Raw genomic sequence first — 21,398 nt, 5'->3', positions numbered from 1 at the left:
CAGACCACAAGCATAATAATAGCTAATAGCTATCTGCTTCTATTAACATGCTAAACTTAGGGGCAGTCAAAACAGAATAACGATAATATCCAACAGCATACAAAATTTTACACAGCCATTCCACATACTAATCTTTAACTTACTATTTTTACACTTCTGATTTGGTGTTCTGTTAGCTTAAATTCCTCTGCAACGGTCAACGGTTTTCCCCTTTATCATTCTTCACCTACAGGAAACAACCCTCGACCCTGCCAAAGGGCATGTGGTTCCACAACCCAGCTTCCCATGCCTTCATGTTTTCTATTCTCCTGTCTTTGTTAACCAAATGGAAATCATAAGAACAGGACAATATTGTTTGCTGCTCAACGATCTCAGTTCTTTCCCAGGCTTGAAACCCATCATCATTTTTGATTTGTCCTAACACCTCCACATTCAACAGAAATGGAGAACAAACCAACAATCCTGATGAAAAAATACGAGCTTGGACGCATGCTTGGCCAAGGAAACTTCGCCAAGGTTTACTATGCAAGGAACATGAAGACGGGCCAGAGCGCGGCCATCAAAGTCCTCAACAAAGAGATGATTGTTAGGGTCGGTTTGAACGAGCAGATCAAGCGCGAAATCTCCGTGATGCGCCTCGTGAAACACCCTAACATTGTGCAGCTCTATGAGGTGATGGCGAGCAAAACAAAGATATATTTCGCAATGGAATACGTGAAAGGTGGTGAGCTTTTTGATAAAGTGTCCCGAGGGAAGCTGAGGGAAGATGTGGCCAGAAAATATTTCCAGCAGCTGATAAACGCTGTTGATCATTGCCACAACAGAGGGGTGTATCACCGTGACCTCAAACCGGAGAATCTTCTCCTAGATGAAAATGGGGACCTCAAAGTTACAGACTTTGGTTTGAGTGCATTGTTGGAATCAAAGAAAAGTGATGGTTTACTTCACACAACATGTGGAACTCCATCTTATGTAGCACCTGAGGTGATAAAAAAGAAAGGATATGATGGAGCCAGAGCAGATATTTGGTCATGTGGAGTGATTCTCTATGTTCTCTTAGCAGGTTTTCTTCCTTTCAATGATAAAAATCTAATGGAAATGTACAGAAAAATTACCACAGCAGATTTCAAGTTCCCTCCATGGTTCCGCTCAGACGCGAAAAGGCTTCTCTACAGAATCCTTGATCCCAATCCAAGGACTAGAATTAACATTGCCAAGATCATGCAGAGCACTTGGTTTACAAAAGGGTATAAGGAAATTGAAACACCACAATTGCCCCCTTTATCCCCTACAGGCCATGATGTACCTGATGTTCAGGCTATATTTGATTCATCAAGTTCAGATAGTGAAGATAGCCCAACTGCTGTGAAGCCTTATTGTTTCAATGCCTTTGATCTCATATCACTCTCTTCAGGATTTGACCTTTCTAGTCTGTTTGAGAAAGATAACAGTGAGAGACAACAGGCAATGTTCACTACTAGAAAACCACCTTCCACTGTAGTATCAAAACTTGAAGAGATAGCAATGATAGATGGTAGATTTGAGGTCATGAAGAAAAGTTGGGCTGTTAGATTGGAGAGGAGCAAGGCAGGGAACAGAGATCAACTCACAATAGATACAGAGATTTTTGAAGTTACTTCTTCATTTTATATTGTTGAGGTGAAGAAAATTGCTGGAGACACATTGGAGTATCGCAAGTTCTGGGACCAGTGCTTGAAGCCTTGTCTAAATGAAATAGCTTGGGTTTGGCAAGGATATGAGCAACAGCAATAGTTATAGGCTCCTTTTTTCTTGGATAGAAGGTGCTCTACACTCTTCAGGGCATTAATTCTTCTATCTAATTGTCTTATACATACTGCAAAGTTGCTTTCAGTGCACTCACTGTCTTTCATATAAAATGTCCTCACCAATTAAGATAAAGGATTGTGTATATATATTATATAGAAAGATGGTTTCTATTTCTTCCACAGTTATGTAAATTGCTCTGGACCTCTGGTGGCTAGTTAGTTGTATTCAACTTATATTGGCAACCTTGTAATAATACTATGAGTTTGTTCATACTAGAACAAAGATAAGAATTCCAAGAATCATAAACTCATATACCTAGTTAGATGTTTGAATTAAAGGAGAATTTAGATGGCTATAAAATAAAAGTTGAAATTCACATACTTTCATTTATATTAACACATCATTTAAATATGAGAAAACCATGAATACAATATCTCTCTATTAATATAAAAATAAATTAGACTAAAAATATAAATAAATTTGTACTAATAAATAACAAACTCTCCGAATTTTTATAATTTAAAACTTATACCCGTGAGAATTTTCATAAAGGTAATAAACTTTAATAATACACACTACTTTTGATTGTCAACTTTAGAATATTATGACACTTCAGTTGTTAAAAATTGTAAGGGTATCAAAACAGAAAATTAATCTGCTCTATGTTGAACCCGCTTAAAAGTTCAGTGGTTTGACCCACTATATAATGCGGGTTTTCAAGACTAACTCGTCTCGCAATGAGTTAACCCGCAAGTAAAAACTTGAAAATAAAAAATTATTTAAAAGCATTAAAGAATTATTTTTGACGGGGCGGTGGATTGGTCCATAAGTTAGACCATCCAAAACACTTAAAATTCTTTTTTTTTATATTTTTTTTAATTAAATGTTCGAGTAGGAAGATATCGGTTTTTCTCATTTCTTCTCTTCATGAGGGGCAAGTTGATGGGTTAACGAGTTGTGAATTGTGATTGTCTGGCCCAACCCGCTTTGGCGGATTGGCAAGTAGGTTCGAGCCCTTTTTGACACTCATAAAAAATCATATCTACTAAATATAAAAACTATTATTGTGCCTGTAAGCTTAGCATAAGATAACTTATATTTGTCCTTCAGTGACAATTTTCACTAAGTTTTGGCAACATAAATAGCCAAAATGATTGGATAAGGTTTGCTTGAATTGAATATTCTAAGTTGAAAAGGTTATCAATACCTTATTTTTATCAAATCAATGCCTTTTTTTTAGATATATCTCTCCTACGCCTCTCTAGTTTTTATGTGCATTGAATTTGAGCGGCAGCTATTGCTTCCGTGAATGAGGCATCCTGAATTTGGATGGGCCTACGTTCGTAGGGCCCAATGCAAAAAAATAAAAAAATACCAGTCAATTTTCAAATATTTGCCTAAAATATATTATATAGGGGAAACATTATTTTCTAAGATAATTTATTTAATTCTAAAATAATACTATAATTTTAATATCATATTGTTTATGAATGAATATAGGCTTAACGTTAACTATAAATACAATTAACGGGAGACCATACTTTTTTTTTTCTTTACTCATATTTTAGGAAAGGTAACCAACTAAAATTATTTTAGGAAATGTCTAACTCTTCTTTATGCAGTTTTCTCCTGTTTTTGTAGTGGATGAGATCATTTTGAAGTTGAAACTTTTGTCTCTTTACATTTCTCGTATAGTCGTATTCTACTTTTGGCTTGATATGATCATTTTTTTCAAACTCGTGTCACATGTTAAAGTACCAGTATTAATTAAAAATCTGTGTGTTTTGTAGCTGCTAACACCAAATCAAGAAACCCAATTAGTCCAATTTGAGGACAAATGTACGGATGCAATATTAATTAGGTTGCCACAAAGTGATTAGCGTGGGTCACTTTGATTTTGATTTACGACTTTGAAAAAATGGAGTACAAACAGAAAGTGCCCCCCTTATCAATTATCAGCAGCAAATCCTGTGAGGACAGGTTTTAGTGAAGATAGCTTATAGCTTATCTTATCTCTCCTTGTATTAAACTTCAAATCTGATTATGAATTTATGATAATCACTCCCACCAGCTTGATAAGTCAACAGTTGTACCAATGAATATTATAAGAACTCATTTGCAAAACTACGCAACTGTCTCTTGTTTTTCCCTCTTATAGAAAAACTACACAATATTATATCTCCATAGAAGATATAAGAAAAAAATGAAAAATACTTGATTTGGAAAGAAGCAAAGTGTTAAATTTTTTGTCAAAGAAGCACAAGTGTTTAATGAGAATTCAGACTAACTCAAAGTGTAGAATATTATCTCCTCTTGTTTTTTCTTTACCAAAATAAATATCACTATAAGATAAAATATTGTGTAGGGGTGAACATGGATGGCTTAGGTGAGTTTAGGAGTTTTCTAATCCAATCTAATAAACACTTGCACAAAGGAAAGGAAGGGAAAGAAGGGGATGTCATGAAAAATAATAAGAACTCAACCCCTTTCTATTGATGAGAAGTCTTGTGTAAGGGGTGTATCGAGACTTTTATATTAACTAGAGATATGACAAAAAAATTCATTTATATGATAGAACAATCTCCGTCTCTAAACTAGTTTTTAAATCAGAGTTATAGCTAACCTAATTTCTGAGAGTGAGTATATCATCTATGACTACACAAGTTCAGGAGATCAACAGTTTAAGAAAATATTAAAATATTTTTCATAATTTTTCATATCTTTCTTATTATATATTTTAGTGTTGAGTTCAACCATTAGGATAACTCCTGTTGAATTTCTCTCATTTTTGTGGACTTCTTTCTAAGGATGAGAAAGTGTTTATTATATTTATCGTTGATTTAATTTAATGTAAATTATAATCATTATCTATAAAAATACAAAAATGGGTGTACTATTACCTTCTGATATTGTAGAAAAAATAGACATGTTTCCCTCCAAGTTAGGCAAATTCAGTGGAGAAAGCAACACATATTAGATTCATCCAAATGAGAAGTAATGCAAGTAATCCACTTTTATTTATCTTCACTTCACGCTGTGTTCTTGTATGTTTCAGCCTTTTTAATGTATTCTCACCGTTAAGCTTCGACTTCTAAGGTCAACCAGAACTAGCAGTACCAAAATATTAGCATTTTTTAAAAATTTAGTGCATGTTTGAATTCTCTTCCACTATTGATTTTGAAGTCTAAAATGTTTTTGTGGAGAAACTTCTATGAGTACCTTCCAGATTTCAGAATTGATTCTAATGAAATAGAAGTTGATCCAAACATGCTATCAGATTGATTATGCCCATTGAAATAATATTCGTTGACTACTTGAGATTGCAAAGATACAATTCCAGAGCTTTAAAACTGAACATTATTTTTAAATGATAGTGGAGTGGGAGGATTCCCAGATTAATCCAAATTTCTCACTCAGACATGTTCTATACTTGAAAACAGTCCTGTGGTGATATTGCTATAGATCCTTAAACAGTTCTCATGCAATGCTAACATATTCCATCACATTATAATGCCTACAGCTTAACCATAACCTTAGCTTCCAGAATTCAGCCTGGTCTAGAAGATAGTTAATTCATAAGCACTAAAGAACATATCAAAGTACAACCATGTTCTGATCCTAATTCTAAAACAGGTTATACACACAATTTGCAGTTTTCATACAGAAACCAAAGAAAGTAACAACAATTGTACTCTTTCTTATTTTTGAGTAAGAAACAAACATTTATATTATTTATAGAATTAATGTATTCAACAGATATATGTAGTACTAGCACTAAAGCCAAAGCCATTGTAGTAATGCTTCATGGATTAGCACTAAACTGTTTTGCTATTTTCTCATCACTTGCTACAAATAGCAAAAGTAATATACAAGCACAGAACCATAAAAATAGAATATGTACTCCATTCACTAAATTCCAATTAGCTTTCTTCTTCTTCGTATAGTCGTTTAGAGACATACAAATGCAGTAAAACCTAAGGCTCTTTCAAGGAGCAAACCTAAGAAGCAGGACCATCCTGGGGAAAATTTATCAATCACCAATACACAGTCTATAAATGAAAAACAAAAACAAAAAACAAAAGACCTTTTATCTCTTCTCTATCTCACTCTTCTTCAGGTAGATAGCGCGGAGATTCAATATCAGTATGGTGCACAGGTTCAGAAAGCACACGCAGCAGTGAAGGCTCAGTAGGTGTAGACAAGATTTTAGGAGTTTCACTTTCAGCTTCCTCAGCCATCAAATTCTCCAATCCAGGTTTCAATTCATCGTTGCAAAACCTCTCATACTCAGCTCTGTCTCCTCCCTTCTTCTTCACCTCCACCACAACCAAAGTAGGTGTCAATTCAAATATCTCAGCAGCAATAGTCAATGGCCCCTTCACACCCTCTCTAGTACCCTCCAAGCTCACCCTGCAATCCTTCTTCCTCACAGAAAACCTAACCAGATGAGCAATCTCCTCCAATTTGGATATGATCTTCGAAACCGGCGCAGCAGTCACAAACCTCGCCTCGTCCCCTTTCTCCTCAAACAATCCAGAGAGGTCGAAACCGGGGGACATTGATATAATATCAAAAGCATTCAAACTCGCGGGTCTCGGCAACGGACCATGCTGCTGCCTCCTCCTAATCTCTACCTCAGAATCAGACTCACAAGCCGAGTAATCCGAAAGCGATGCAACCGACGCCACAGATGTTATCGAAGCTGCATCATCCTCATTCTCACCCAAAATATCATCAACATTACAAAGCCTATCATCCTCAACATAAAACTTAATCTGCTTGAACCCTTTCTTGAACCACTTATTCTCCATAATATCAGGAATTGCAATCCTGGTCTCAGGTTTCGTATCGAGAAGGCGAATCAACAGCTTCGACAAATCCGGCGAAAACCACCTAGGACACCTAAACTCACCCCTGTAAATTTTCTTATACATTGCCATAACATTCTGGTCATGGAAAGGTAAATACCCTGCCATCAACACAAACAAGACAACCCCACAAGACCATAAATCAACCTTAGCACCATCGTAACCCTTCCTAGCAAGAACCTCAGGAGCAACATAAGCCGGTGTTCCACAAAACGTGTGAAACAACCCATCTTGTCTAATCTGATCAGAAACAGCACTCAATCCGAAATCAGAGACTTTGAGATTACCGTTCTCATCGAGCAAGAGATTCTCCGGCTTCAGATCGCGGTGGTAGACGCCTCTAGCATGGCAGAATCCAACAGCAGAGATCAATTGCTGGAAATACTTCCTCGCAACCTCCTCCTTCAACCTCCCCTTCGCCACCTTGTTGAAAAGCTCCCCGCCGCGGACGTACTCCATGACGAAGTAGATCTTGGTTTTGGTCGCCATGACCTCGAAGAGCTGGACGATGTTAGGGTGGCGGACGCGGCGGAGGATTGAGATCTCGCGTTTGATGTGAGCGACTAAACCGCCTTTGAGAATCTTCTCCTTGTCGATGACTTTGATGGCGACGCCTTCGCCGTTTTTGATGTTTCTGGCGTAGTAGACTTTGGCGAAGGTTCCATGGCCGAGAAGCTTGCCAATCTCGAAGCGGCCGAGGAGGAGGTTTGAGGTTTCCTTCTTGCCGGAGCCGGAGGTGGTGGTGGTGGTTTTTCTGGTAAGCACGTCCGCCATGGATGAAGGAAGGAGGATTGGAGAAAATAAATTGATTGAATGAATTGAATTGATGATTTGGTTTGTTGAGTTAGGTTTTCTCCTCCTCCATACAATGATTTTTGGGATTGTTTTGTTGGTAGTGATGGATGGAGATGTAGGCACAAGGAAATGTGGTCTCAATTAGTTTAGTTTTGCAACAAATAATAATAATTCACACTTGGCTCAAATTGGGAGAGAGAAATATATGCTTTTATAAGAGAGAGTATATACCACTATTAACTTTTTACTAATTTTTTAATTCTGTTTGTTAGCAATTAGAATTGTTAATAAGCAACGAGTGGTTGATTCAACTGGTATATGCTTCTCTTGGGAGAGTTCGTCCCACCATAATGAGAATATTCTCTGTTAGAACAGAATTGTCTTTGAATGAGGACATCTGTCTTACACCACATCAAAAATTAACATATTATTAATTGTGTTTATATTTTATTGTTTTTTTATTACATGTTTTTTTCTACTTTTATGCTGATTTTTTGAAAAATAAATTATTTTTTCTCCTTTTTACATTTCTTGCTGTTTGGGGAGTGAAGGTTGCACAACAACTATTCCTAATTCTTATAAGCAACGATGTACAATCTGGCACTTTAAGTATGAAAAGCATTTCTGGGTTTAACTTTAACTGAATTTTCCTGCATTATAGTAAGATTCTCCAATGATGAGCACGCATACAGTTGTCTCCCTACTTGATTGTTTTTCTTTATTAATTTATCTCCAGATATTTCTAAAGAGTATCATCATTCATCAAATATCTCATAGGCATTTACATGTCTTTGTATGTTTTTATATTTTGGTCCTTACAAATAAGATATGTTGGTGTTAGTACCTGAAAAACTATTTCTTAATTTTCAATCCTGAAATTTACATTGGATTATCTGTTTTAGTCATTAGTGTTAAAGTTTTGCTTACGGAACTTAAATAACGTGACTCAACACTACCTACTTTGTGTTTTTTAATATAAGTTGGCACTTTGGAACCGACTTATTTACCTAAATTAGTGTCATGTAGAGTTTTTTTTTGTATATCGGAAAGATAAATTGCAACCGTCAGGAATCGATCTCTTGACCTCCCTCTAAACAACTCATATGTCCTCCAGCTCCTACCACTTGAACTATCCTACAAAGATAGTGTCATGCAGAGTTTATAAATGAGAAACACATGTGAGTCACGTAAATAAAATTTAAGAATAATAGATGAGTTGTGTAAAAGAGTTGATCATGCTTATCAAATCAGATTAAAAACACAAGTAGAAAATATGAGTCATCATTTTATTACGGTAGTTACATAAGCAAAAACTTAACAATGACTAAGATAACTTTATGTATTTCCAAAAGATTAAAAATGAAAAAAATATTTTTTCAATGACTAAAATTAATATTTGCTAAATTTCCGGGGCTAAAACATATTTAAGCATTTTTTATGGACATTTATGTAAAAGTTATACTATTTAACAGTTTTTTTTTACTTATTTGATTAACTGATGTGCCATAATGTGGAAAAATTAACAGCTTCAAAAGTAATCTGGTCATTCTGGTGAGATTATTTGAAAAGTAAGAGGCATATATAAAGAAGAGAATTGAAAATTGAAACGTTTTGACAGCCCAACACGTGCTTGGGACTTCCAAACAAACGCATCTATTTCTATTTCCTTGTTTGCTGAATGAATGAATGAACGGCAAAGCACGTCAACACCTGTGCTGTGCCAATCTAGTGCTGACTAAGATTGATGCTGACTTAATGCCTGGTGTTTGAGTTTCCACATTCAACTCAATGTGGTTCTCTTATAAAAAAAAAACTCAATGTGGTCCAATATTAAAATCAATATGTCCAAATCTATCTTGTTAATTTCTCAATGTAGCCAATTTTAATTTTTCCGTTCAAATACATAATAAAAAATACATGCTATATTATGAAGTGGTATATGAAACATTACTTACTTTCTACAAGTAGCATCAGAAGTCGGTTTGAAATTTCAAATGCAAATAGACCACTTTGTTTTCATTTGGGTAATTGGGTTCCCCCCACCCCCCATACCAACCCTTCTCAATATTAGATAATACAGTTGTGATTCCCTCAAGTATGATATAAAATATTATTTTCAAAAAAAAAAGTATGACATAAAATAATTATATACTTGTATTTTAATTCTTTTTTTTGAAATTTTTATTTCTTTACATATATGATGCAATATTTATGATTTTTAATTTGTTGTGGCATGTTGTAACATTAGGTGTTAGTAGTGGAAAAGGTACTATATAGCATAACATCTCACGTGAAATTTTAATATATAAACTAGCTATAGACCCTCTATTGAATCTTAACCTCAATTCCATATAATTCGCATATATTTTATGGAAATTAATGCTATTCTTTTTTATCGGTCATTTTTTTCTATGGATGAAAATTGTATCCTCCGTGAGGATTGATTTATGCATTTACATATCGTTTAACTCTTAGCATTTGAGCTTTTATTTGAGGACATTTTTTTTTGGTACATCGGAAAATTTTTATTTGAGGACATATTAATTTGTTTAAATTAAAATTTTGTTCTTTAATTACTTAAATTATTCAGGAGAGGAACTAAGGAACAATTTCAAAATAGATAGTATTTCAAAATTCTTACACTATTTTCTCCAGTCTAACCATTATTAATTATGTGTTTAAAAAAAAAAAAATCCATTATTAATTATGTCTAATGCGTGATTAATTTTTTTTTTTTTTTATGACTAGTATGTTCAATTTTAACATCTACCGATATTTTCAAGTTCTGACCTACTCAAAACCAAACCAAAATAAATACAACATAAGTTCACCTTTCCAAATTGAATCGGATTTGTTGTACATCTTTTTCATGTATGGTATGAGTTATTTTTATGGGCAGCAACTAGCAAGGACACCTGGACTTGGTGGGTGAAATGGTAGCTAGGGGCACCCCTCTAACAACAAATATAGTAATGAGGTAAATGGGCATGGACTTCCAAGGGATACGATGCTACCTTTGAAAATTGAAATTGTGCGTGATGTGTTTTATGGCGTGTAACTTATCCATTAGGCATTAATCCTCTTCCCTCCTTGACCTTTTATTAAACTAGTTTGAAAATAGTTTTTCACAACAAAAGTGCATATCTATCTCTCTGTAAAGGGAAAAGTGTACAAAAAAAAATGTGTTGCCAGATCATGGATCACTGATAAAATATGATGAGGTCAAATTAAAATTTGAATTGTACGTAAGCCATCAGAAGGAAGCTACAACTACAAAGCCGGTGGAACTGTGAAGATCATGCGGGGAAATAACAGAGAGTAAACGCAACTCGCAAGGTCAACTGTGTGGGCGGTGGTGATATATATGAAGTCACACGCAATGATAATATGAAATGATAAGAGAGCATAGACAAATATATATAAAAAATTTAATTAAATAATATGAATATGATGTGGCCTCCAATTTTATGTGAATGTGTGTGGGGTGGGGGTGATGAACTTGTCGATTGTTTGGTGAATTCATTATGTGTCCTATTATCCTGTAAACAAATAAATAATTCGTTGCTTTGGAATAATCTATTGTAACTTGAAAATTAGATAAAAGGTAGGATGAAGAAGTAGAATAGGTAGTCCACCATGGACCACTCTTAGAATTACAAATGTATCCTAGCTTAATAGGTTAAATTATGAAAAATATTTAGAAAAATATAAAAGTTTATATTTAAAAATTAAAATGAAGAATTTTAAGTATTGTTGGGATTGATTGCAATGTAAGTCTCACATTGCTAATGAAGGAGAAAAAAGATCAAGTTATGCATCTTGGAGAAATCACACATCGCTTAGATTAGTGAGGGGTGGGAGAGTCCAAGACTATATATAGGGATCTCAAGCTCCTTGTTTCAACACACCAAAATACCAAAGATGTAGCACCTGAAAACACTTTAAGTTTATATTTGTGTTTTCTTTTTCTCTTATGCTCTTGTTTTAGAGTATTGTGAGATGTAGTTCATATATTCACTTTGGAGAGTGTGGGTGTACTGGAGTCATTGGGTGGTTGAGAGTGAAGTCTATGTGTTGTAACAATTTTCACATAATATTTATTCTCTGATTGTCGGTTTTGACAACGACCGTGGTTTTTTCTCCGGTTTTGGAGTTTCCACCTTATATTCTTGTGTTGTTGATTACGCTCCTGGTTTTAATTTACTTCTTCAGCTGTGTTATTTTCTAACAAGTATCTCTTAAAGATTTAAGTGCTTTTTATTCAAAAATTAGTTTTTGTTTCTGACGGCAAAAATGAATTGTTTTTTGTTGGAAGCCCGTAAATATGTTTTTGTTGGAAATAGATGGCCATGAAGTATGAGATTTTCCTTTAAATCCATATTCATTCAACGTAGATCATTGTATGCGGCCCATTAATGAAAAGAATTTCATGGGCTTTAATAAGCTAAGGTAACTATAGTTATTTGATAGCAGTCTCTTACTCTTAGTAATATTTTAAAAGCTCTTGTGGGTATCATCCCATCCCTTGGGCTTGGCCCGTTTTAAATGATCAATCAGATATTTGACCAAAAATAGTTTCATAATATTCCACATTGGTTTTTCTTAGTTTATCTCTTACAGAATCTTTTCACAACAAGCTAGCTGGGCTCATAGGAATTTTGATTTCGCTGTGCTGTATTGGTGTGTGTGTATAACCAATCACATGCAGAATGCCACAATGGAGCACATAGTTTATCTTTCCCTAGTGATCGGTGACTTTTCTTTACCGGAATTGATCCTGCACATGCACCTTTATGTTCCCAACTTCCTACCACTTGAGCTATCAATGGAGCACATAGTTCTATCTTTCCATAGTGATCAGGGACATAGTGATCATTGGATTATCCAGAATACGTAGTGTAGTTTGAAGTACCTTTGAGAAGCACCAGTCCAAGAGATCAATGATGCAGAGGATATGAGTTTGAAGGGTCTTCCAAGGTCTAAAAATGAATATATAGCAGAAGAAGAAGACAAGAAGAGACTTCTTAAACTCATAAATCAAGAAAATATTAAGGACAAATGCATTGCACTTCAAATAGTCATCACATATTTTGTTTATCCAAATACTCTAGTTTTTAAGTTATTTTTTTGCTCAGTTGTTAGTTAGGATACTCGAGTGTAGTTATGACACCGAAGTAGCTTGTATATATTGTTTCACCATGAATAATGAAGAGTTGATTTTCTCTCTCACAATATTTTAGTCTGTGATGGTATCAGATCCTAGAGTAATCCTTATAAAAAAAAGGTATATGATCAATTGCTAAACTAGCACATGAGATACACTTAAGCACAAACCTTAGTTCTAAAATCATACATTATTTTATTAGACTAGATATGTATGACCGGTACAACTATATTAACAAATTAGGCTTAATTGCAACTTTGGTCCCCGACGTTTACCAATGCCACGATTTTGGTCCCCCACCTAATTTAATTACATGGATGGTCCCCGACGTTGTAGGCCGTGTGCAACGTTAGTCCTACCGTTTATTTCTTAATGGAGGAGGCTTACGTGGACGTCCAGTTGGAGAGAGAAAGGAGGTATGAGGAGAAAGGGAAGCACGTGAGTATCACGTGACCCTTATCTGAACTCATTATACTCAAACCCCTGACCTCCCTGGAACGAAGAAGGTAACGCGATTTAGATCCCTAGGGTTTCAGATTTGGGTATAATGGGTTCATATAAGGTTCACGTGATACTCACGTGCTCCCCTCTCTCCTCAGATCTCATTTTTTTCTCCAATTAGACGTTCACGTAAGCCTCCTCCATTAAGAAATAAACGGTAGGACTAACGTTGCACGCAACCTACAACGTAGGAGACCATCATTGTAATTAAATTAGGTGGGGGACCAAAATCGTGGCATTGGTAAACGTTGGGAGACCAAAGTTGTAATTAAGTCACTTGCTGATATAAAAAAAAGTTTTATTGATTATTCTATATCAACCCCAAAATGACAATGTACTAAATTCAAATTTAGTGGTTGTAGGGGGCATAACAACATCTGCTCAGTCTAGTGATGCAGACATATAATCAAATCAAATTGTTTTCAAATTCCACACTGGTGAATCAGCTTTCAGGTTGGAGTGGAAGTTGTTCTCCTATTTTATAGAGACCCCAAATCTCAGTCTCTAAATTGAATACTATATCCCAAATCTGAGTTGTCATTCTCTTGGAATTTTGGTTTGGATGGTTGTGGATTAGTTGATACCATCCACTTAATTATGTGCTTTCCACATACAACTGGTCAATGGATGGTTTATTCACAGATGATTAATCAGCATATAAATTATATACATAATGGCAAAAGGGAGAAGCCAAGACCACGTGCCAGAGCAGGTTAGCATCTGGAATTTGTGGAGCAAGCTACTTGCCAACCTCCAAATCCACCATAATCTAATTTAGATTATTTGTACATCTTCACCTGTAGTATGCATATCCTCTTCTGCTTTGCGTCTTAGTTTGACCAATGCATCATTGCCATGTAATTTGTCATTTTGTCTAACAAGATATACTTATATTTGATCCGTTTGAAATTTAGTTATACATATTATTTCTAAAAACGAATCATTCTACCAAAATGAAGTCTTTCATATCTAAATTTATCAAAATATGTTTAATTACTAGATCCAACCAAACCAAATCAAAAGTGTTGAGTGAAGGAGAAACGACAGAACTGTTAGTCAACACAATTTTTCGGGGCAAAGATGAATTTGATCGTTTTATGTTGCGCTGGTGATAGGGGAGAACTACATAAATGCTCCAATGCTCAAGTAAGAGTAGTGAGATTGGAGTATGGATAAGTCACCAGTACATTAGTCTCCTAGCTTTGGGCCTGCTCGTAGCTGGATGCCGAGATGTACAAATTGTTTCGAGTGCCATGTGAACTTTATGTTTTTTTTGTCATATTTATCATTTACCGTGACTTGAAGGAGTGAAAATTATTTAAGGGGTTAACCTGCCACACAATATTGAGTATTCTATAAAATAAACCAATACTAAACGCCAGTTATCTCCACCATTTAATAAGCTTAGGGTAAATTGCTGTTCATATTTAATATTTTCCTTGAAGAGGTAGGGTGGGAACTCAGATTTAATTTTAGGTGGGTATTTTTTGCTTTTTCATACTTGTAGGCATATTTCTTCCAACTTGTTACATGTGAATATAAATTGTATAGGTAAGATTTACCACTTGAGGAAGGCACCAACAACAACGTCGTTGACTGGTGAGTATTAAGTTGAAGACTTGACATAATTAATTGGGCCAAATTTCCATGTGACTTGTTTTTTCTACATGCAATTACAAGATGGAAAGGAAATGTCCCAATTTGAGCTTGACGCTTCACAGAATTTTCAACCTTATTTTATATCGTTTACTTAGTCATATCATTCAATCGATTCCTTATTTGTTTGTCTTGTACCTCTAGCAATTAGGCATGGATTAAAGAAGCAAAACTTACTTAGTCAAAGGGAAAACAAAGCACTCTAGACTCTACTGCAATCAACCCATAAGTTTTCTCTCATCAACATGATTATTCAATTTTGTTCACGTATGATTAATCCATGAACCACTTTATCATATGTTTCTTAGATACAATATAACCTGCTATTTATGGGGATTGTATATAGTTTGCACTTTGTAAGTCAAATTGCACATACATATAAAAAGATTAATTTAATTCCTAGTAGACTGCATGAAACCTGAATATTCCATCCCTCTCAGGACTGGAGATTTTCTTTGTTGAATATGAATATTGAGTATTTAGTGAGCTTGGAATTTTTGTCAAGAGAAAATAGTGACAAACTAATTTCCTAAACCAATACACTGCCAATTTTTCTGGCACTGTCATCAGAACATGATTTATTTTTTAACCCAAAATGGATTAATTGTAGCCCATCCCTTGAAGTCTGCACTCCTGCAACTTTTTCTATATTTGAGTCATTGAGTGGTCAATTTGCAGCAAATTGCAATGGCTATGGAAACAGGCACCTAAAATAAATTTGACTGTAGTTTTTTGATTTCTCGCAAACATCTAGGCATATACAGAAACAGCTAAAACCGTATAAATCCTTCTCAAGTCCTCTTATAAAGTCAACAAAGCAATTACCTATTCTTACTACTTCATTATCTATCTGAACTAGCTCTTTTTCTGTTTTTGTTTCTAAATAAATATAGGAACTTGTCCCATCAAAAAAAAAAAAAATATATAGGAACTTGACCTTCCCCATTTAAGCTATTTTGATCATAAACATAGTTTACAATAATAATGTATACAAATTAATTAATAACAAACACATTTCTCACTACAACTTAAAGTTTCTGGATCTGACGCTGCTTGTTAGTATTGGATACTAAGTTCCTACTTCCTTGGTAACTAGATTGATGTTATATGGCTACATCTTGTGATGGTATTTTAAGGACTATCTGAAATGGTTGGTAGAAGCACAAGGTGTTGTCAAGTGTGGTTTTGGATTGGGCAATTTATTGCAGTACCGATCCAAACAACTTTAGCATTACATCATCTCATCTGCTCTTTTCATCTCTCTGAATCCCAAATTAAAGAACTGGGTCACCCCATCACTTTCACTCACCTTCAAATACATTTCAGTTCACTTCAACAGTTCAACACATTAATTAATAATATGAATATGAATAATTATTCTTTCTTCAAATATATCATGGCAGCAGCAACAGCATTTCCCCAGCAACTTTCACAAATTCACACTGTGCAATTATGCATGTTACAGAATCAACATTTTTCACAAATTCACAGTGGCATTGATTGACTGCATCACCATTCAATCTTAATGTTCATAATATTTCAACAGTCAACACCCATTGCAGTACAACTTCCATTTAATTTTCCTTCACCATCCTCACTAGTCACTAGTACTTATTACACCATTACCATGCTCACGTGCCGTTAACTCCTCCGTTAAATCACTACATAACACCGTTGCTTCTTCCCACTTCACTATAACCTTAAACTGTGAACTGTCCCACTAGCCTGTGAACTGTCCCACTAGCTAAACCCAACAAAACAAACAAACACCAACCCTGTTTTTTCTTTCTTTTATTCATTCAAAGCGAGACACCAACAAGGTAAAATAGGAAAGGAGATTGATTCACAAGGTGGAGCTAAGAAGATGAAGCCCCTTTTCATATTGTTCATGTTTCTGTTCACCTTGGTTTCTCTCGTGGAATCTTCTTGTCAAGACCAGAAGCTGGTAATAAAGGCCTTCCAATCTGTCTCTGGATTCAACTCTTCCTGGTTCAACAAAACAGGTTCTTCTTCTTCTTCAAACTGTTCAAGTTCCCAGATTAGGTCCATAGAGCTTCCATCAAAAAACCTGAGAGGAAGCATCTCATGGAAGTACCTGAAGAACATGACCAAGCTGGAGATTCTCGATTTATCTGGGAACTATCTACAAGGCCAGATACCAAACTGGTTCTGGGAAAGCTCAAGCTTACTAGTAGTAAACCTCTCAAAAAACTGGTTAGGAGGAAGCATTGCTTTGAATTCAAAACCCACTTCCCAAAACGGTTCCATTCCAATTTCATCACTTCAATCACTCAATCTCTCACACAACAGGTTCACCAATCTGCTTCACCTCTCTGCTTTTTCCAACCTTAAAAGCCTCGACCTCTCACACAACAACCTAGGAACCTTACCTTCTGGGTTCCAAAATCTCACCAAACTACACCACCTTGATCTCTCAAGCTGCAACATTAGAGGAAGCATAAAACCCATTTCTTCTCTTCAATCACTCTCCTACCTGGACTTGTCAGACAACAGTTTCAACGGTAGCTTCCCCTCTGATTTCCCTCCTCTGAAACTCATCAAATTCTTCAACATCTCACATAACAACTTCAAATCCTTGGTTGATTTAGACAAGTTCAAGAAATTCGGGAAATCAGCATTTAATCACGCCGGCAACAACTTCAGCGTTTCCAAAACACCAACCCTTCATTCAATTCCAACCCCGCCGCACCACCTTCAACAAAAACCAAAACCCATTCACACCGAGAAGTCAAAACCCAAACCGCATGAACGTCGTCACAAGTCAAAGCACAAAAACAGAGCCATGATTGCTGCGGTGGTGTCCTCTGCTTCAGGGGTCGTGGTTGTTGTTTTCTGCGTGCTGGCATTCTGCGGTTACCGGAGGAAGAGGGAAAATGCGAAGAGGAGCAAGTGGGCAATCTCGACGCCCATGATGGCGGTGAGCGGCGTGAAGATGACGGAGAAGTCAGGGCCGTTCGCGTTTGAGACGGAGTCAGGGACGTCGTGGGTGGCGGACTTGAAGGAACCGTCGGCGGCGGCGGTGGTGGTGTTTGAGAAGCCGTTGATGAATCTGACATTCTCGGACCTCATGGCTGCCACGTCACACTTCGGGAAAGACTCGCTTCTAGCTGAGGGAAGGTGTGGGCCCGTGTATCGTGCTGTACTTCCAGGTGACATCCACGTGGCGATTAAGGTCCTTGAAAATGCTAGAGACGTTGATCATGATGACGCTGTCAACACCTTCGTTGACCTTTCGCAGCTTAAGCATCCTAATCTCTTGCCTCTCTCTGGTTACTGCATTGCAGGTAATCCTACCCTACCTAATGGTTCCAAAATTCTGATTTTTGCATAGCAGTGTCCTTTGATTGAAGCTACTCACTCTCATTAAATGCTTTTCACGGGTTTTAATTTTTGTTATGTCGTACTTGATGATCCTATTGGTTGCAATTTTGTGTAAGTAAAAACAACAGAAAGGCTGAAAACATTTTTTTACACTCTTTCTAACATTCAATTGATGTGACATTACTCCCAATTTGATGAAATCTTGAACTATGAATAAAATGTTAGAACAAATTGTTTATTTTTAAATGTGGAAATTTAAAGAAATCAAGTAGTGAGGCAATTGCATTAGTATGAAACAAAATCATATCTGATTAATCATTGAGAATTCATTTTAGTTTGAGTCTCACGTTAGTTAAATATGAATAATGTGAGATGAGGTTGACAATGATTGAATTTTAAACCATTTAATTATAGAAACTGTAGTTATATTTAGTTTGAGTCTCACATTAGTGATCGATGTGAAAACTTTATAAGAAATATGATGATTATAAAAATGTGATGAAAAATATTCTCTGTGGTATTGATTGATTGATAAATAGTGGGATATAGGTAGTTACTTTAGGATGATATTTTAATTTTTTTTTTATCTCTTTGTAATTTCAGGGAAGGAAAAGCTGGTGTTGTACGAGTTCATGTCAAACGGTGACTTAGGAAGGTGGCTGCACGAGCTACCCACGGGGGAGACTAACGTGGAAGATTGGAGCGGCGACACATGGGAGATTCAAAACGGCGTCGTTTCACGAGCCTCACCTCCAGAAAAAATGGGGTGGCCAACACGACACCGTATAGCCGTAGGGGTAGCGCGTGGCTTAGCATTCCTCCACCACGCCGGATCGAGGCCCGTCGTGCACGGCCACCTCGTGACCTCCAACGTCCTCCTCGCCGACGACTTCGAGCCACGAATCGCAGATTTCGGGTTCCGGAAGTTCGGGAACCGGCAATGCCCGCCGAATTGCAGCACGGAAACGGACGTGTACTGCTTCGGGGTTGTGCTGATGGAGCTTCTGACGGGGAAGTCCGGCACGGCGGAAACGGTGGTTTGGGTGAGGAAGCTGGTGAGGGAGGGCCACGGAGTGAGGTCATTGGACGAGAGGCTCCAACTTGGTGGCGGTGACTCGGAGAGTGAGATGCTGGAGAGCCTCCGAGTCGCGTACCTGTGCACCGCCGAGTCGCCGGGGAAGAGGCCCACCATGCAGCAGGTGTTGGGCCTACTCAAAGACATTCATCCTAGCCGGGGAATTGACTGAGTTGGCTCGGGTAATAACTCGTTCCCGTGCTGTTTTTTTGGACTGTTCCAAGTTCCAACCAATTTTCAATGCCCACGCGCGTTGGATAAAGTAACATGGATGAGTAATTTCTCGTTACATATAGGAGGTGGTGATGGTTTTGGATCATTTTTTTGAGTTATTTATGATGGTAATGATTGCAATGTATATACCAAAAAGTTTGGGAACGAAAAAGAAAAAGTGAGGAGTATAAAAAAAATTGGACAAAATGAAGTGGGGTAGGACTAGGAGAGGACTGTGAATTCAACATGAATGGGAGTGCTATTGTTGTGTACTAGTGATTTTTTTTGTTTTGTTTTGTTTTTGGGTAAGCATGCATAGGGCAGAGATTCCCACACTTATTACTTGTCTCTTCTAAGAGAGGCTTCATCATTTTTTTCTATGTTTTTTATTCACTTTTTGTTTAATCTTTTCTTTTAATTTTTATTTTGTTTTACTCTCTTTCACTTTGTTTCCTTTTACTTTAATGTCTTTTAATATATTTATCTTTAATTAGCTAAGAAGATAATATACATTCCCCTTAAAGAAAGCAAGAGTGAGATGGATAGATAGATACACCTATGTCCTTGCATGCGTTTTGTGCAGGTTACGTGTTTGTTTTATTGCAACAAAGGGACCATGCGTGTGCCGTGTATGTTTGAGCATCATGGAGGTCGTGGGTGTGTGTTTTTCTCATTGGGCAAGGTAACGAGTGTGTCTTGATTTGTCAACTTCGGACGCTAATTTGTCTAAGTGGGACCAATTGCGGTCAATGAGTGGCTTAAGAGTATCTATATCCATCATACTCACTAAAATATCTACACATTATTTTTTTAATTTCCCATAATGCCACATCATCTATCCTATTTTACTAACTTTTTACTCCAACCCAACAACTCTTAAAAGTTTCTATAGTGAATCTCACCATCAACATCACATTTGTATATTTTATTATTTATCTCCATTTTAATTAATTGTAAGTGCTTGTAATAAATACAAGCTCGCCTTTCAAGTCTAGTGTGGAGTATCTATTTCTACATACTCATATTTGCCATGTTGGAATTGAATATGTACTCCAATGGTAATAGATACTCATATAAGTATGTATTTAACATTAGATACTACCATTAGAGATGCTCTAATTTCCACATATATTGCCTATAGTTGTTGACCATGATTAAGAGGCCAAGTCTTCAATGGTTTAGAAGGAATTGAATATCTCGCTAAGGTAATCATTCAGACAGAAAAACGTATATATTTTGTCCACCTTCCATGAAAATGGATTTGAAAATTCTACATATTGTAATCACTTCAGGTAAGCATTTCCATTATATATAGTGATATTTTTAGCTGTCGATTGTTGAACTAATAGCTGTAGCTGTATTTGGTAGTTTAATTTATGTCAAAGCTATTATGACTTTTGTGACCATGAAATGGCATACACACGCATAATAGTGAAATCATGGGTCATTTCCCATTAATCTGTCTATTCCCTGTAAAAGTTTCATACTAGCCTCTTGTTTTCTTCCTCTTACTATAATGAACCCATCACTTTGGAGAAATCAGAAATGTCTTTTAACAATTACCACGCGGGGTGCCTCTTGTTTTCTAAAAATACTTTTCAATCACTAATACAATTATTTGGAATTCTAAATCCGTTTCAGATTGGGACCAACGTGTTGTGATAAAGTTTGATTTAAAAATAAAGGGTATAATCTGAATAGTGTATGAAAATAAATTTAAAATATCTTATAGGTATGTTATTATTTATATAAGGCATAACCATTTGTGTTATATGATAGGCTAAAATTAAAATAAACTCTTTTATAGAATAATTGTTTTGAGACACCCTGTTATAGGTCATTTTCTCCTACTCAAATTCCAAATATCCAAAGAACCGTGGGGGAAAAGTTACAATGTGGTCCTCTTCTCGCTCTTAAAGCATATAGTCTTCTTAAAGATGTTTCCTCTTTATTTGACCTTTCCAAGACTGGGTGAGAAAGTGAAACTCTACAAGAC

The 21,398-nt window shown here is 36.1% G+C and overlaps 3 protein-coding genes across 3 annotated transcripts; 2 read left to right on the top strand and 1 right to left on the bottom strand.

Annotated features, from left to right (window-relative positions):
- The first annotated feature begins 200 nt into the window (after positions 1-200).
- LOC130723353 (CBL-interacting serine/threonine-protein kinase 20) lies at positions 201-1,965 on the top strand. The gene has a single exon (XM_057574357.1). It carries the CDS (start codon positions 442-444, stop codon positions 1,771-1,773), a length of 1,332 nt encoding a protein of 443 aa, XP_057430340.1. The 5' UTR covers positions 201-441; the 3' UTR covers positions 1,774-1,965.
- A 3,706-nt stretch (positions 1,966-5,671) lies between these two features.
- Positions 5,672-7,633, bottom strand: LOC130723352 (CBL-interacting serine/threonine-protein kinase 12-like). The gene has a single exon (XM_057574356.1). The coding sequence runs from the start codon at positions 7,428-7,430 to the stop codon at positions 5,892-5,894; it is 1,539 nt and encodes a 512-aa protein (XP_057430339.1). The 5' UTR covers positions 7,431-7,633; the 3' UTR covers positions 5,672-5,891.
- Positions 7,634-16,374: 8,741 nt separating this feature from the next.
- On the top strand, positions 16,375-19,841 carry LOC130724599 (calmodulin-binding receptor kinase CaMRLK-like). Its single transcript, XM_057575867.1, has 2 exons — positions 16,375-18,077; positions 18,718-19,841. Exons 1-2 carry the CDS (start codon positions 16,637-16,639, stop codon positions 19,359-19,361), a joined length of 2,085 nt encoding a protein of 694 aa, XP_057431850.1. The 5' UTR covers positions 16,375-16,636; the 3' UTR covers positions 19,362-19,841.
- Positions 19,842-21,398: the final 1,557 nt, after the last annotated feature.

This window comes from Lotus japonicus, chromosome 6, assembly GCF_012489685.1.
Source record: "Lotus japonicus ecotype B-129 chromosome 6, LjGifu_v1.2".
NCBI lineage: Eukaryota > Viridiplantae > Streptophyta > Magnoliopsida > Fabales > Fabaceae > Lotus > Lotus japonicus.
The sequence above is the reverse complement of the archived record's forward strand: the minus strand, read 5'-3'. Positions and strand labels throughout refer to the sequence as shown.

Coding starts and splice junctions, on each gene's coding strand:
- LOC130723353 (XM_057574357.1), top strand. CDS start 442: ATGGAGAACAAACCAACAATCCTGATGAAAAAATACGAGCTTGGACGC.
- LOC130723352 (XM_057574356.1), bottom strand. CDS start 7,430: ATGGCGGACGTGCTTACCAGAAAAACCACCACCACCACCTCCGGCTCC.
- LOC130724599 (XM_057575867.1), top strand. CDS start 16,637: ATGAAGCCCCTTTTCATATTGTTCATGTTTCTGTTCACCTTGGTTTCT. Junction 18,078..18,717: donor CTCTGGTTACTGCATTGCAG/GTAATCCTACCC, acceptor TTGTAATTTCAG/GGAAGGAAAAGCTGGTGTTG.